Source organism: Crinia signifera, chromosome 1 (assembly GCF_055691185.1).
Source record: "Crinia signifera chromosome 1, ASM5569118v1, whole genome shotgun sequence".
Lineage (NCBI taxonomy): Eukaryota > Metazoa > Chordata > Amphibia > Anura > Myobatrachidae > Crinia > Crinia signifera.
In genome coordinates, this window is record NC_139217.1 from 399,722,064 (window position 1) to 399,738,875 (window position 16,812).

Genomic DNA, 16,812 nt, shown 5'->3' on the forward strand with positions numbered 1-16,812 from the left:
CACCAGCCCCCAGCGCGCCCCCCCCCCCTGATTCACGGCACTCCCCGCGCAATTCACAGACCTCCACAACCCCCCCTCCCACAATTCACTAACCCCGACAACCCCCCTCCCGCAATTTGCAAACCCCGTTTCCCACGATTCAAGCCCCTCCGCGCCCTCTCCCACGATTTGCGGACCCCCGCCCCCTCCCGCTAATCGCGGATCCCAGCACACACACACACACACACACACACCCCCATGCAATTTGCAGACCCCCCTGACCCCCTTCCGGCAATTCCACCCACCAGCGGACCACCGCGACCCCGCTCCCGCAGTTCACGTACCCCCGTGACAATGGGGCATCCTGTACCGCCACAAGCAGGTGCCGCCCCAAGTGGGAAATCCGGCCCTGGCTGTCGCACTGCAGGTTTCCCCACTGCCCTCTGCACCAGCGCCACAACTTTTATCCCTAGAACTCCTCCAGTTCTAGGGATGCCCATCGACCATTATTTCAAATAATCGATGGTTTATGGCCGATGTTGAATACTTTTGCCATCAATGTGGGAGGACCAGATGGTTTCCCTACAACGATGGCAAAGGAGAACCGATCAAGTTTCAAATTTTTTTAGGCCACCAAGTTCTGATTGACCCACGGCCTATTCAGTCAAATATAATGGATGACCATCGATAGCTACAACAATCGATGGTTATCCAAGTAATATGTTACTACTATCGATGGCAGGGTGCAAAATTGCCATCAATGCCAACCATCGATGGTGTCTGCACCAATGCCTATCCCTACTCAGCAACAGCCAAAAACCTTTATTACCCCTCATGCCCACACACCTCTATCACTGCCCTGCCTCCTGTTCTCCTGCCCTGTAACTTCCGCCAGTGGGGACCCACTCACCCTGTGTTGCCCACATTCCCCTATCATGCTTTACTGCCCAGCCTCCTGCTCTCATGCACCCTAACTCCCACCCAGTCGGAGGAGACACTGACTCAGGGCCACCGTCCTGTACTCCTGTGCTGCCACGCTGGACCCTCACCCACTGGCAGAAGCTGCAATACAGGGCATCTTTCATACAATTCTAACCATATTTCTCACTATACAAACGTTCACAAATTAAGGGGCGCAGCCCCTTACGCCGATGTGAAGAGCGCCCATAGAGCGCGATGAATCACCTAGTCTTATATATGACAGAAAGGGGAGGAGGATTTCATCAGAATATTGTGGCTTTAGCCGTAACCTGGAACCTGGAAAATTCTTCATAGTTCTATACAGCAGTTTCTACAGTACAAATTATTGGTCTTACTTTGATTTCTCTACATTAGGTTTTGATGGCGTACTTCCAGCAGAGGTAAATCCATTGTCGCTGTCTGAGGAGTCCCCTTGTCTCCGGTGTAGCCAGTCCCGCAATGGTCTGTGGAAGAATTTATATAAAATGCTAAATGCTGCTTTCCAACAGAAATGTATTAAAAACATTTTTATTTTTCTTCTACGATCCCCATGGCAGCCTATACATTGGGTTAATCCCCTCCTCCTCTTAGTTCAGACAGGATCTTTTTTGCAGGGACCGCCCACCTTGGGTATAACTGACCCCTCCTCCCTGTACCCTGTGTCTTTTTTTCCTGTCTCCGGTTTAGTTAGACAGTGTAGGGGCTGTTTGTTTATTTTTAAAATGGGTTACCTCTATTTACAGCTGGAGCTGTGGGGTGGCACCCCGGGGAGAAGAAGAGTGCAAGGGGATGTGGCCCTTTAGGATTCCTGCCCCGTGCACTATAAAACATGCATTTATACCTGCCGCATATATAAGTGTACCTGTGGGTTCTGGAAGGAGGCACCAAATGGCGGCTGTACCGCTGCAGCGTCTGTCCGCCGGGTCCATAAGGAAGGACATGTGGACAGTATAAGCGGCAGGCGAGCGCTCAGGAGAGGTGAGCGCTGGGTGAAGTTTCCTATGGAGACGCTGCCCGGATCCCGGCTGCAGCGTCTCAGGCAGAAGGCGTGTACATGAATGGAGACGCTGGCCGGGTCCTGGCAGCAGCGTCTCAGGCAGAAGGGGCGGAAGTGCGCGTCACCTCACTTCCGCCCAGCGCGTCCATGTGCGCTTTGAAAAAGCTTCCCCGCAAACGGGGAAGTGATTCTTTTGGTCCGCTCGGTCATCCTGAATGAAATAAACGGGCAACAAAGGGTTAATGACGCCCTTATATACAGCGCAGCGGGGCCATTTGAAAAACTGCTGTTAACATGGAGACTCCTGTTGCTGCAAGCACTATGGATGAGCCTTCTCCCCAGAAGCCTGTTGATGCCCCTGTGAGGTAAGCCCCTGTTTTATGGGCATTAGATGAGTTTTTTATTTCTAGTACTTAGTCAGTTTTGTACCTCTCTGCAGTGTGCCTTCATCTCCTGCAAGGAAGAAAAGAGTAGCAAAGAAAAAGAACCTTTCCTATACCTGTGTATCCTGTGACAAAAGTTTCTATGCAACTCATAAAAGGACCTTATGTGAGGAATGTGATGCTGTCAAAGTTAAAGCACCTGAGGCTGCTGACCAAACTGAAGTATTAAAAAGTTTGATGGACTGGATGAGACAATCATTTATGCCTAAAGAGGAAGGTAGACAGACACAGACCGCTAAAAGATCCAGGGTTCAGGCGGAACTTTCAGGCGAAGATGAACCGGTATTAGACGATGCAGATGATATGAATACAGATGAATCCGGGGAGTTGGAAGAGCCTAGAGCGTTTAACCTGGATCTAGTACAGAGTTTACTAAAGAATATCTATAAAACTATGGAATACAAGGAAGAGCCTAAATCAGCAGATGCAGATACTTTGTTTGAGGATCGATTCAAGAAAGGGAGAACCTTTCCTATCCATAAGGTCGTTAGAGAAATTATATCTAAAGAATGCTCAGCGGTGGATAAAAGAATGGGTGCGGGTGTCAGAATCGATAAAATGTACCCATTTAAGGACGATGAGTTTCTTAACTGGTGCTCCCTACCGAAGGTGGATGCAGCCGTGGCCGAGTTGACATCTAAAACCACCATACCAGTGGAGGATGGAGCGGCATTTAAAGACTCCATGGATAAGAAAATTGAGAACTCGCTTCGTAAGGTTCATTCAGCCTCAGCAGTAGCTATGAAGTCTAGTGTCGCTATAGCCTCAGTATCAAGAGTGCTAAGACTATGGGCTACGAATCTCCAGGAGGATATTGAAGAAAAAATTTCTAGACAATACCTTCTTAGGAGCCTGGGCATCATGCAGAAGGCAATTGAGTACCTGTGCGAGTCTTCACTAGACACAGTCACGTCCTCAGCCAAGACTATGGCGGCTGGGGTAACAGCTAGAAGGGCACTGTGGTTAAGGCCCTGGAGTGCGGATGCCAGTTCGAAAAACAAGCTGGCAGCATTGCCGTATGAGGGGACTTACCTGTTTGGTCCAAAATTGGATACAATGATTAGTAAGTTATCAGGGGGGAGGTCAGTCAGACTCCCGCAGGACAGGAAGAACAAATTTCCCATACCTGGCTCATATCGGCAGAACTTCAAGGAGGCTAAGAGTTACAGACCGGGTCGTCCATACTACAGGAGAGAAAATCCCAACACCTCTCGGCAGTCCTTTCGCCAGTCATTCCGAAGAGGATCGAGATTATGACTATGGACAGGGACCGGAGGTGGGAGCCAGACTTCTCAGATTTGCCGAAGTTTGGAGGCAGTCGATTACAGACAAGTGGATTCAGAACATTGTCCAGCATGGATACGAGATAGAGTTTTTGTCAGTGCCTTATCAAGACAGGTTTGTGCAATCGAGAATGCCAGTAGAAAAGTCAAAGAGAGCGGCGTTATGGGAGAAGATCCAACAGCTGATAATGACAAAGGCAGTAGAACAGGTCCCATGGGACCAAAGAAAAAAGGGGTTCTATTCGAATCTGTTTCTGGTAGAGAAAAGTACTGGCGGCTACAGAACGATTCTAGACCTGAGAGACTTGAACAAATTTATAAGGACAGCCAAGTTCAAAATGGAGACAATATCGTCTATTGTAATGGGGATAAGGAGGAAAGAATTCCTCGCATCCATAGACCTCAAGGATGCCTACTATCACGTGGCGATTCATCAGAATCAGAGACAGAAAATTTCTGAGGTTCGCGATAGGAAAGACACATCTGCAATTCACCTGTCTTCCTTTTGGGCTAAAGACGTCACCCAGAATATTCACAAAAACTCTGGTCCCACTGATGGCAGAGTTGAGAAAAGATGGAGTGCAGATATGGCCGTACCTAGACGACCTGCTGATAGCGGGAGCTACAGTAGAAGAGGTTCGACTGAAGATATCTTTGACGGTTCACTACCTAGAGAGACATGGCTGGATAGTGAACAGAGAAAAGAGTCAATTGAATCCATCTCAAGAGATACAATTCCTGGGTGTCAGAATAAATACAGTAAGATTCACCATAGCTCTGTCAATAGAAAGATGTATCAAGATCCAGAAGCTAGCAAACTCTGTCTTAAGATCAAGAAGGAGTCAGCTTTCAACATTGTCAAGATTGCTAGGCATGATGTCATCTGGGATTCATGTAATACCCTGGGCCCAACGGAACATGAGAGGACTTCAGTGGTTCCTATTGAAGTTTATGAAGAACCAAGACAACAGTCATCGATGGTTAACACTAAACAAAGGGGTCAGGAGGTCAGTGAAATGGTGGACGAAGGGTCTGGAAGACAGATTCTTGAGCCTCCAAACTACCGTATCCTAACTACAGACGCAAGTTTGACCGGTTGGGGAGCACATATGGAAGATCTCTCAACCCAGGGTACATGGTCGGTGAAGCAAAGCCTCAGATCGTCAAATGTAAGAGAACTAATGGCAGTAGAGGAAGCGCTAAACCGATTCTCAGAAGAAATCAGAAGATCACATCTGAGAATAATGACCGACAACTCAACAGTCGTCGCCCACATAAATCACCAAGGGGGCACCAAAAGCAGATTGCTGATGACCATATCAGAAGACATCATGAGATGGGCAGAGCAAAATCTCCGGTCCATAACGGCAGTGTATATTCCAGGTTCGGAAAACACTATAGCAGATTTTCTGAGCAGAAGAGAAGTACAGGCCGGAGAATGGGAGTTGAACGCACAGGTGTTCGACATGATAACGGAGAAATGGGGTGTTCCGGACATAGACTTGATGGCAACGCATTCAAACACAAAGGTGAAGAACTTTTACGCAAAGTATTATCATTCTCAAGCCTTAGCCTTAGATGCCTTTTCAAGAAAGTGGCAGTTCCATTTAGCCTATGTTTTCCCTCCGATACCAATGATAAACAGGGTACTGAGGAAGATTCAGGAGGAACAAGTGGAAGTAATTGCTATCCTACCTTATTGGCCGAGGAGAACTTGGTTTGTCAACGCCATGAAAATGTCGATACTAATACCTTGGAGTCTGCCCAACAGGCCAGATTTACTGAATCAAGGACCAATATTCCATCCAGATCCAATGACCTTCTCTCTGAGGGCATGGAGGTTGAGCGGCAGATTATAGAAAATCATAATGTGTCACGCCAAGTATCAGAAATGCTATTGAAATCCAGAAAAGAGGTATCGTCCAGGGTATACTATAAGATCTGGAATAAGTTTATAGGATGGAGTAAGATCACGGACAACTTCCCGGAAATACCGACAGGAAGGGTTTTGCAGTTCTTACTTGATGGATTCCAAATGGGGTTGGCGGTCGCAACTATCAAGACCCAAATAGCAGCTCTCAGTGTACTACTGGATCAAAGACTAGCGGAAGAGAGTTTGGTCAAAAGATTCTGTAGAGCCATGAAGAGAATGCGACCATCTAGGAAGAACCTGGTAACGCCATGGGATCTAAATCTGGTGTTAAACGTCCTAGTCAAACAACCCTTTGAACCTCTAGCCGAAATATCTCTTAAACTACTGACGTGGAAGGTGGTCTTCTTAGTTGCCATCACGTCAGCTAGGAGAGTAAGTGAACTGCAGGCACTCTGGATGGAGGAACCATACCTCAACATATTTCCAGATAGAATTGTCCTGAGGACAAACCCAAACTTTTTACCTAAGGTAATATCAAAATTCCACATTAATCAACAGATTACCTTGCCATGTTTTCATGCAAAGCCAGAAAATGATGAGCAAAAGCTGTGGCATATGTTGGATCTGGTCAGAGCCATTTCCATATATTTACAGAGAACAACAGAGGTCAGGAAAACCAAACATCTTTTCATAATACCGGAAGGACCTAAGAAAGTATTAGGTCCAACTAAACAAACCATATCCAGATGGATTAGAGAGATGATCCTGTTCGCCTATAAATTGGAAGGAAGAGCGGCTCCACCAATTGTGAAGGCACATTCGACAAGGGCAGTTGCTACGTCATGGGCTAGGAAGGCCAACGCTTCAACTGCAGAGATTTGCCAGGCAGCGACCTGGTCATCCATCCACACTTTCTCTAATCACTATGCGTTAAACGTATCTACCGCCCACTTTGGGAATTATGTTCTTGAGGAAGCCCTTTCAGGGAATTAAATACCTCAGAATAAATATATCTTGCATTACTTATCCCTCCCGTTGGTTTTTATTATGCTTTGGTATGTCCCAATGTATAGGCTGCCATGGGGATCGTAGAAGAAATGTGCGAATTATACTCACCGATAATTCCTTTTTCTTCCTAGAGATCCCATGGCAGCCATGATTTCCCGCCCTGGTGTTGTCGTCTCTTTTTTTCCAGGGACCAATATGACGGAGACACTCAAAAGACACAGGGTACAGGGAGGAGGGGTCAGTTATACCCAAGGTGGGCGGTCCCTGCAAAAAAGATCCTGTCTGAACTAAGAGGAGGAGGGGATTAACCCAATGTATAGGCTGCCATGGGATCTCTAGGAAGAAAAAGGAATTATCGGTGAGTATAATTCGCACATTTTTTAAACAAACAAAAAGAAAAAAGGAGGATGGTGCTTATAGAACACACATAGAAGGTCAAGATAAATAGACCTGGTATAGTCTTCAGACTGACTTACTGGTACTTCAGATTTTACAATTCCATTCGAAAATTCATACTGGACATCTTTGCTAAACGGGTAAGTGTGTTCTTTTACATATGTTATGGGGGGAGTCCCCACTCCCCCAGGGCCCCTGGCCAGGCTGACTGATCGGTAGGTTAATGCTTTGGCCGCGGGACCTTATATAATAAGTGTCCCCCGGCTGTGGCATTACCCTGCTGGCTGTTTCTTAAAAATATGGGGGACCCCTAGTCATTTTGTCCCCAGTATTTTGGGAACCAGCCCCAGACCTGGGGCTGGTTTTAAGAAAAAAAAAAAAAAAAAATCAGTGAAGCCCTATTTGTCGGGTTGCCCTGCCAGAGATGATGCAGCTATGGCAGTATAGTCGCAAGGACGGCAGCATATTGGTCAAACGTGCGTACACACTGCACTTTTGTTCCGATATGGGGTCGTCCTGTCGTATGAAAATAAAACAGCAAAGAACAGTCGACCGACCAAGTATGGACGGTCAAGACAGTTTTTTACCATTTATCGCTCGTACGGGACAGCGTACACACATATACAATTGAACGGCCGTCCTACCCAGAACGGGAGAACGGCCCGACAATTGTATATATGTGTACCCAGCTTAAGAAGATAAGATTGTTCAGAGTCCAATACTGACCTTACAAAGGGTATGACCATGAAAAACTTGTTTGGAGCCAGGCCTAGCTTCGACTTGGGAGTCATGTCATTTTTATGGCAAGGCAGTTTTTCAATTGGAAACCACTCAATGTTCTGAAGCAAAAAAGAAATGACACTAATAAACATGATGCATTACTAATGACATGTATAACAAATCACTAAGAAATTACAAACATTGGTGTATAGTTCTAGATGTATGAAACTGTTCCAAAGATAATGGTGTAGGGAAAGAGGTGGTGATGGCAGCCACCCAAACAATCCGCTGTTCAAGTTCCAATGTTATTATTTAATGAAAGTAATAGCAAAATTATCAACTGTACATACTTACTCTGATTTCTCGTCTGGTTTTTGGGTTAAACTTGGTGTCCTTTGAGACTCCAGGAATGATATACAAACGGGCTAACTGGTCATTGATCTTCAGTTCAATGTAATCATTATTGCACATGCGATCTTTGATATCAAAGCCGGTCTCTTCAAGTACCTGAAAAAAAAAAATATTCCAGTTTAAGGTGTATGTGCGGTAAACTATACAAGTTACCTTATATATGATTTCAGTAATGGGGTAGGAGGTAATATCAAAGTGATTTTTGCAATAATCCCAAATTGGGCAGGTAAAGGTGACAATGGGATGCATGGGCACAATTACAGGTCTATCAATGGGAGGCCATTCTATGATAGGTGACATTGATCAAATATTACAGAAGTTGGCTTCCTCCAAAACCAAATACACAAACTTGAGAGGACGCAAACCACATTATCATAGGACTTAAATGGGTAAGCATAGTAATAAAGAGTAACATCAGGGAATCCAATTCTGCAGTTGGAGGTGGGACGTCAAAGGGTTGGCAAAGCGAATACAAGGTGGTTTAAGCTTCCGCACAAATTGCGTAAACCATTTATGTAGTTATACCAGGGAAGATTTTGGGACCTGTACTGGGAGAGTCTGGAAAAGGTAAAGAAAGCAATATAATGATGGCATGCAAGCTTAATAGCCTTAAGTAGGGGAACAAAGTTAGCCTTATACAGAGTTTCATAGTGGTCGGTTATAAACCCCCTAAACATTTAAGTTTCGAAGAATACCAAGCACAGTTATAGTTATGATGTAGGCAGTCCAAAACTGGGGGGAGGGGAGGGGCGCTAAATTTAGAGCTAGTGCTCCTGTTTCGAGAGATTTATTTTATAACCTGATAATACACCATAACTATCTAGTGTATGAAATGGATTAGGAGGGAAGTATAAAGAAATGTTGTTAGGGTAAGGAGGACATTTAATTAAGGGAACAGCTGTGTGGCGCACTAAGAATTAGGGGAGCTGCGGTGAGGCCTACTATAAATAAGGGGAGATGCTGTGTGGCGTACCACTAATTAGGGAATAGAGTACTGTACTAATTTGGGGGCGATGCGGAGTGATGTGATGTTATCCTATGTTAGGTTATCCTATGCATTGACGGTCCTGCTGTACGCCGTACTATGAATTAGGGGAGGTGCTGTGAGGTGTACTACGAATTGGGGGAGCTGCTGTGTCTCAAACTGTGAATTTGGGCCAGTCATGAACATATGGTTATGTTTGATAGGTAGTAAAGGGGCATATGTGGGAAACTACACAAGTTTTTATGTATTCTGCTTAGTGGACAATGGTCTGGCTCCTAAACTTTTAAGCCTCTAGAGCAGGGGTGGCCAAACCTGTCCTCAAGATCTACCAACAGTTCATGTTTTTCAGGCAACCTGTTGATCTATAGTAGGAATGAATGCAGCTTGTTTGAATGTGACCGTTAGTAATGACTACAGCTGTGCACCAGCTAGGTGATTTGGAAAATGTGGACCGTTGGTAGATTTTGAGGACTGGTTTGCCCAGCCCTGCTCTAGAGTAATTAAGTTTTAGAAAACTTTGCAGGACCCTAGGTAAGAAATCAGCACCAGCTGATTACCCCGCTGAATCGTAAAGCACATTTTTTTCATTAATGGACAAATCCATGTTGCACTGCAGGTGTGGCAAATGTGCAGAGAGAGTTACAGGTACATTTACTAAGATTGGAGTTCTATTGAAGATGAGATGTTGCCCATAGCAACCAATCAGATTCTACCCATTACCTTCTAGGAGGTACTAAATAAGTAGAATCGGATCGTTGCTATAAGCAACATCTCATTTTCAATAGAACTCCCATCTTAGTAAATTTCCTCTCAAGCGCAGCTGCTGTGTGTACTGCATCCATCTCTGAATTCCCCACATAGACCATAAATGAAAACATGTCCTTGGTACTTAATAGCTCACCTCTCTTGCAGCACAATCATGTGGAGCTTCCTCTTTGTTCACTTTTCCCTTAGGAAATCCCCAGCCAGACTTTGCTAAATAGCCTTGGACAAGCAGCACCTGCAAAACAATTGCACAGTGATCGGTTTTGTGAATAAAACAATAATAAAAATAAAATAAATAATGCAAGTGTATGGAAATTACACCCCCCCCCCCCCCCCCCCAATGTCACTTGCTAGATCATGATCTACAACCGTATCATTCCTTTTGCTGATATAGTCCTTAGTTTGGGATAGAAACTGTTTTAAGGTGTGGATCCAGGCACTTACCTTTATTTATTTTTTATTGCTTTATACTGTTTATCTATACTGAAATCCAATATAGATAAAGAGTATAAAACAATGTGTACTTGAACTTGTCCATTTTTTTTTAGATACTTTTAAATTAGATTATGTATAAAAAAAAAAAATTATACTTTTATTGTATTCTTCTTGACCATGCTTAAAAAAAAAAAAAAAATGAAAAATAAGCGTCTACTGTTTATTCTAGCATCACACACCTTTCAATAACCATGAAGTTCCACTTCCCTGCCTGGGGCATCGCTCTCTGTAGTGGAGATTCTAGAACAGTCTTGATATACAGACCAGACTTAGGAATTTGTATAAAACAGTGGTGCCAAACTAGGAGGCTAATTAAACAAGCCAGTTTCCCAAAAATTGCAGATCTTTATTCGGGAAACTGCACATACGTGACCGCAGCTTAATGAGGGGAGGGGGGGGGGGACACCGCAGTCCTGTCCGGATCGTTCGGGGGGAGGGACGCAGCGGCTGTGTGACATCACACGCAGCCGCTTTGACCCCCAAACATGGCCAGCTAGGCACATTTTTACAGACACATTGCAGAGCGGAACTCTGCACCCTGGAGTTGTAATTTTGCTAAACTCATCCTGAATCAGGCCGTAGGTCTTATAAGCACTGTATCCACTTTTTTCAAAAAAATGACAAGGTTATGATTGAATTGGGTTAAGAATATGTACCTGTATTCAAATCATATTTAACAGTTTCTTATTTTCACATATACAAATTATAAACATCTTTTTTATAAATATTGAATACATTTGACATTGATGGCTTAGATATAGTGGCACTGATTATTGGTACATCACAGCCTTCGCAAACTAAAGGCCCATACACACTAGAAGATTATCTTTCCAATCTGGCTGGTTGGAATGAAAATCTAGAAATTTTTGGAAACAAATTACAATCAACCGTTTGCTCCCAAACGCTGGAAAACGGACAAAAGAAGTCACCTGCATAAACAGATTTAACCAATTTGTCTGTAGCACCAGTTTTTGTCTGTTTTCCATGTTTAGGAGCAAAAGGTCAATTGTCATTTGCTCCCAAAAAAAATCCAGATTTTCCTTCCAACCAACCAGATTGGAAAGATAATCTTCTAGTGTGTATGGGCCTTTACTGCTAAAGTCTGTTGGGGTGGGGGGTGCCTCCAGGCTACCTGACCAGCTTCATGACGGGCACTGGGGGAGGGAACAGGCAGTGGAGTGGCAGAGAGGCACCTTTGAGATGGCCAGAGCCACCCAGTGAGCGTTTATGACTGATCACATCAAATGTCAGGGAAAGCCCAGTCTGGTGTGGTCATGGTAAACAGAACAGGGTTTAAGGCTATCCATGGATAAGCGGGTGCCGGACGGGTTCCCGACAGTCGGGATCCCGACAGTCATTTACCCGACGTCGGGATCCCAACTGTCAAAATGCCGACAGCCGGGTACCCGACGGACACCCGCTATTTTCCCTTGTGGGGGTCCACGACCCCCATAGAGGGAGAATAGAATAGGTGGCTCGCGTAGCGAGCAACCATGCCCGCAGCGTGGCGAGCGCAGCGAGCCCGCAAGGGGCTTTTTTGCGCTCGCCATGCTGTCTGACTCCGGCCAGTCGGGATCCCGACGTCGGGATAATGACTGTCGGGATCCCGACTGTCGAAGTCCCATACCACACCCGGATAAGCACGTGTGGCTTAAACAAATTGCCTGAGACACTAATTAAATCAACTGTGGAAAACCTGGAGTGTTATGGTACACTGAGGACCAAGCTTGGGAACCACTTTAATAACAGATTTTTAGATTAATTTATTTTCATATTACACTGTATAAAAATATGTATTTAGCCAGTTATTATTTGCTTATGTAAGTTAGGCCTTCACACATGGGGACTATTTACTAACTACAAGAACCCATAGGCACACCAACAACATGGTCAGTATCAGTCTCACTTTCATGATCTGCGGCCACAATTCCTAGTTCTGCTGATGCCGATCAAGAACGCCAATTGGCAGACATCGATGAATCCATCAGGGAATCAGCAAAATACAGAATATTAAAAACCCTGACTTAAATTATCCCAATCTTATTTTTTGGAATTGGCAGATTGAGGATTACCCCTATCCCCAGATCCAGACATCGTGAGAGACAATTTCCACTATCTGCCTCATACCTTACACTAAAATGGGATGCAGTTACGATCCCGGCGGTCGGGATCCCGGCGTTCAGAATCCCGACCGCCGAAATGCCGACACATTCTCCCTCCTGGGGTGTCCACGACACCCCTGGAGGGAGAATAAATTAGTGTGCCGAGCGTAGCGAGGCACCGGGCCCGCTGCGTGGCGAGCGCAGCGGGCCCGCTGCGTGGTGAGCGCAGCGAGCCCGCAAGGGGGGGGCGATCCACGTCCCCCCCTTGTCGGCATTTCGGCTGTCGGGATTCTGAACGACGGGATCCCGACCGCCGGGATTCAATACTGAATCCCACTAAAATGACTGGCTAATTTGGCACAATTACAGCACAAACATACAAGCAATAACCTTACATAATTAATCGGTATTTAGCAAAGATGTATCTGCAAGTGGAGTTTGCATACATTCTGCTTAGACCAACAGTAAAGACAATGTCTATGACAACAACAAAAGGTTGACACTGACAAAATGCTGACACACGCAGATCGACGTAGTGATGAAAAAGGTTGGCATGAATTACTCACTTTTTTTTAAATTTGGACTTTTCATACTTTACCATCCAATAAAGAGAACTACATACAGATATAAATAAAGAGAGCTTTAAAGTGTGCCTGGCATAGCAGTAGGGGGCGAGTCACCTTGCCTGAAGCTTGGAGAGCGATGTGAGGGTACGCAGTACACTAAATGGGGGTCCATGTGCTCAGGTATTGAAATCGAGACCAAAAAAGTGAAAGAAAAAAAAAAAAAGTCGACCTGCTATCCACCTATAAGGTGCGTACACACGGGGCAATATGATCGCTGGCAATATATTGCTAGCAATATATTGCTCAGCAATCATATTGCCCCGTGTCCCGTTTTCATCTGCGACCAGAGATGGTCGCAGATGAAAATTTAAACACTGCTGGGTGCGCGCTCCCGTTTTCAGCCCCTGATTTATCGCTGGTGCACACTCCAATCACTGGCAATATGGTCGCTCAGCGACCATATTCCCAGCGATTTCAGCCCCTATCGCTGCCGTGTGTGCACAGCATTAGGCTATGTCGGGCTTATGCATGTCAAACTAGACATGGTATGTGAGCTACACCACAGCCCAGTTTAGTTGCTATAGGGCTATAGGTCATATGACAATGACATGATATTAAAGCAACTAATTTGTAAACTACAACAGGTGGTATTTTTGTATCTGTAGCATGAAAGGATAGCCCTAAAGGTGCCCACAGACGCATCGATCCCGGCGTGCGTTCTGGGCTTAACTAGCACACATAGCATCGCATCGTATGCCTTGTGCATGCGATGCGATGCTATGCGATAAAAAGCTAGTACAAAAAGTATATGCAGCACATACTTTTTGTACTGTGCGATGAGGTGCCGCGGGAGCGCGCACCCCATCTCATAGCATCGCACCGCCGGGATCAGTGCGTGTGTGGGCACCTTAACACTGACCAAACATCCATCTAACCATAAACAGGAATGTTCCTGCTAAATACAACATGTTACACATTCCTTGACACAGATAGACAAAAAAATACCGTAAGATATGGCCTTGCACAGATACTTTATTGTACACGTGCAAATTACATAATTTTTTATGTTGCTTGTACAATTTACAGACATTAATGCTTGTTGAAGTATCATGTAATTCCAAGGGGTTACTAATATGAAATACACTATGGCCCTTATTCAGATCTGATCACAGTACAAATGTGTTCTCAAAAATGGGCAAAACCATGTGCACTGCAGGTGGGGCAGATGTAACATGTGCAGAGAGAGTTACATTTGGGTGGAGTGTAGTAAAACTGAAATCTAAATTGCAGCATAAAAATAATGCAGCCAGTATTTACCCTGCACAGAAACCAAATAACTCACACAAATCTAACTCTCTCTATACCGCAATAACAGTGAATCTTGAGGCAAACTTGAACCAAAATAGGTAGAAAAAAACAAAACTTAGGAGTACTAAGCTCTGCCCTGCCCTCATAAAAGATGAGATAAGGTGAAAAACACAACAGAGGTTTTAGCTGAGACGGCCTTGGCCTATGCAAGGCCAGAGCGAGCAATAAAGCTGTCTTTCAAGATAAGTATTTAAGGTCAGCAGACTCTAGAAAATCAAATAAAGGAAACTGATACATTTGCAAGACCAATTTGAGATCCAAAAGGAGTAGTAGTGGAATAAAAGGCTGTGGAAACCTAGGAACGGGATGCAGTGTAAATCCCGGCGGTCCGGATCCCGGCGTTCAGAATCCCAAGCGCTGAAATCCCGACACTTTCTCCCTCCCGGGGGTGTCCACGACACCCCCGGAGGGAGAATAAATTAGTGTGCCGAGAGTAGCGAGGCACCGGGCCCGCAAGATGGGGGGGGCGATCCACGTCCCCCCCTTGTCGGGATTTCGGCGGTCGGGATTCCAGCGTCGGGATTCTAAACGCCGGGATCCCGACCGCCGGGATTTAATACTGAATCCCTAGGAACACCTTGAAAAAAAAAAACGGTACTTGTGAGTTATCTGGGCGTCCGATTTTTTGATTGTATGCCTTAGTTAAGGCATACAATCAGATGCGATGCGATATCGCATCGCATCGCATCGCATGCGACCATCGGATGCGATGACCCGATTTTTTCATAGGAATCAATGTTAAAATGGACTGAGTCCATTTTAACATGGAATTCAATGGGAAAAAGGGGTCCTTTTCATACCCCTACTATCCAAGTGGGCATGGAGTTGGATATAAACCTGTGGCGAGCGTAGCGAGCCACCGAGCCCGAAGCGTGGCGAGCGAAGCGAGCCCCGCGAGGGGACGGTATTCCGTGTCCCCTCGCGGGGCTCGCCACGCTTCGGGCTCGGTGGCTCGCTACGCTCGCCACAGGTTTATATCCAACTCCATGCCCACTTGGATAGTAGGGGTATGAAAAGGACCCCTTTTTCCCATTGAATTCCATGTTAAAATGGACTCAGTCCATTTTAACATTGATTCCTATGGAAAAATCCATTTTAACATTGATTCCTATGGAAAAATCGGGTCACCGCATCGCATCCGATGGTCGCATGCGATGCGATGCGATGTCCCGATCCGACCCGATTTAAAAATCGGACGCCCGGATAACTCACAAGTACCAAAAAAACACTTCTCAAAAAGAAGCCAGACACTTTTGTACCATTCAAAAAGAGCAGAAAACGACACCTTAAGGTAACCAAAATATAAAACCGCCTGTCTGAAAATCAGTCTGAAGGAAAGTTAAGAGGCAGCGGAACTGAAAGGAAACAGCTGTAAGCTGACTTTTACCAAAATCTGTAGTACTTTGTAGAAACTACTAGCTTGTTCGCTTAAATCTTAGTAGAAAGAAACCACAGCTGTAATGCAGCCAAAATATGGTCAAAATCCACTTGACCAAGGAGGGACCTCTGCACCACAAAATGACCACTTGACCAGCACTAATTAATGCCCCTTTCAACCGCACTTATTACAGAGTATTTTGCTGTTTTTTTACCATTTCAAAACAGTAATATGTGCGGTCTGAAAGGTCCACAGTGAATTTACCATTTTAAAATAACCGGTATTTTAAAACAGTAAAAAAAAAACCAGGGTCCTACCCGTTTCAGACCCGTTTTGTTTCACAATTTGAACGGGTCTGAAACGGTACCCAGGCAGCAGTGAGCACTATTGGTCAAGCTCTGTGCATATTTAATGAGCGGGGACCCAGCTCAGTGCATATATAATGAGCGGGGACCGCTCATTACATATGTACGGAGCAGGGATCTATAGAGTGCAGGGCAGAGTGCAGGTATTGCCACCTTCCAGTAGCCATGCCAGGGATGCTGCTTCCTGTCTGCTGTATTCTATCGCGCTCCTCTCAGCCTGACCGTGGTTATACCTGCAGCCTGTCTCATAGCTACTGCGAGTCCTGTTCTCCAGCTGCTTTCACACCACAAACCTGCTTGAGACCCGGTATTTACGTGCAGTGTGAAAGGGGTTTTTAACTTGCGCTGACCCATTTTAAGAAACGTTTTAAATACTGGGTCTAAGCAGGTTTTGTGGTGTGAAAGCAGCATCTTTCTACTCTTGTCTTGCCAGTAAGGTAAGTATTGGTTGTTGGGGAATCTTCAGAACTGCAGCCAGCATTCACAACACTAACTGCTCCCTGGACCTGCAGTAATTCTGCTGCACAACCACGGAATTCTGTCTACAGCAGCAGGCAATGCTACCATTGTGCCTGTACTCCAGAACATATAAGTGTTTTCTGTAATTTACTGTATTTGCTAAACAGCAGATTAGCAAAATATCAGCAACAAGTGAGTGCAGTAGTTTCAGAAATCCATTATACAACTCACATCAACTGTCATTTTTGTAACATTGTAG

At 45.1% G+C, this 16,812-nt stretch overlaps 1 protein-coding gene across 2 annotated transcripts in view; it reads right to left on the minus strand.

Annotated features, from left to right (window-relative positions):
* DCP2 (decapping mRNA 2) overlaps positions 1 to 16,812 on the minus strand; it is a 33,209-nt gene that overhangs the window by 8,945 nt on the left and 7,452 nt on the right. For both annotated transcript variants that reach the window (XM_083151655.1, XM_083151654.1), the window contains exons 4-7: positions 9,957 to 10,055; positions 8,014 to 8,166; positions 7,666 to 7,778; positions 1,296 to 1,403 (exon numbers count right to left, since the gene is read on the minus strand). In XM_083151655.1, coding sequence (XP_083007781.1) covers positions 1,296 to 1,403; positions 7,666 to 7,778; positions 8,014 to 8,166; positions 9,957 to 10,055 — 473 coding nt within the window. The remainder of the gene's footprint in view (positions 1 to 1,295; positions 1,404 to 7,665; positions 7,779 to 8,013; positions 8,167 to 9,956; positions 10,056 to 16,812) is intronic.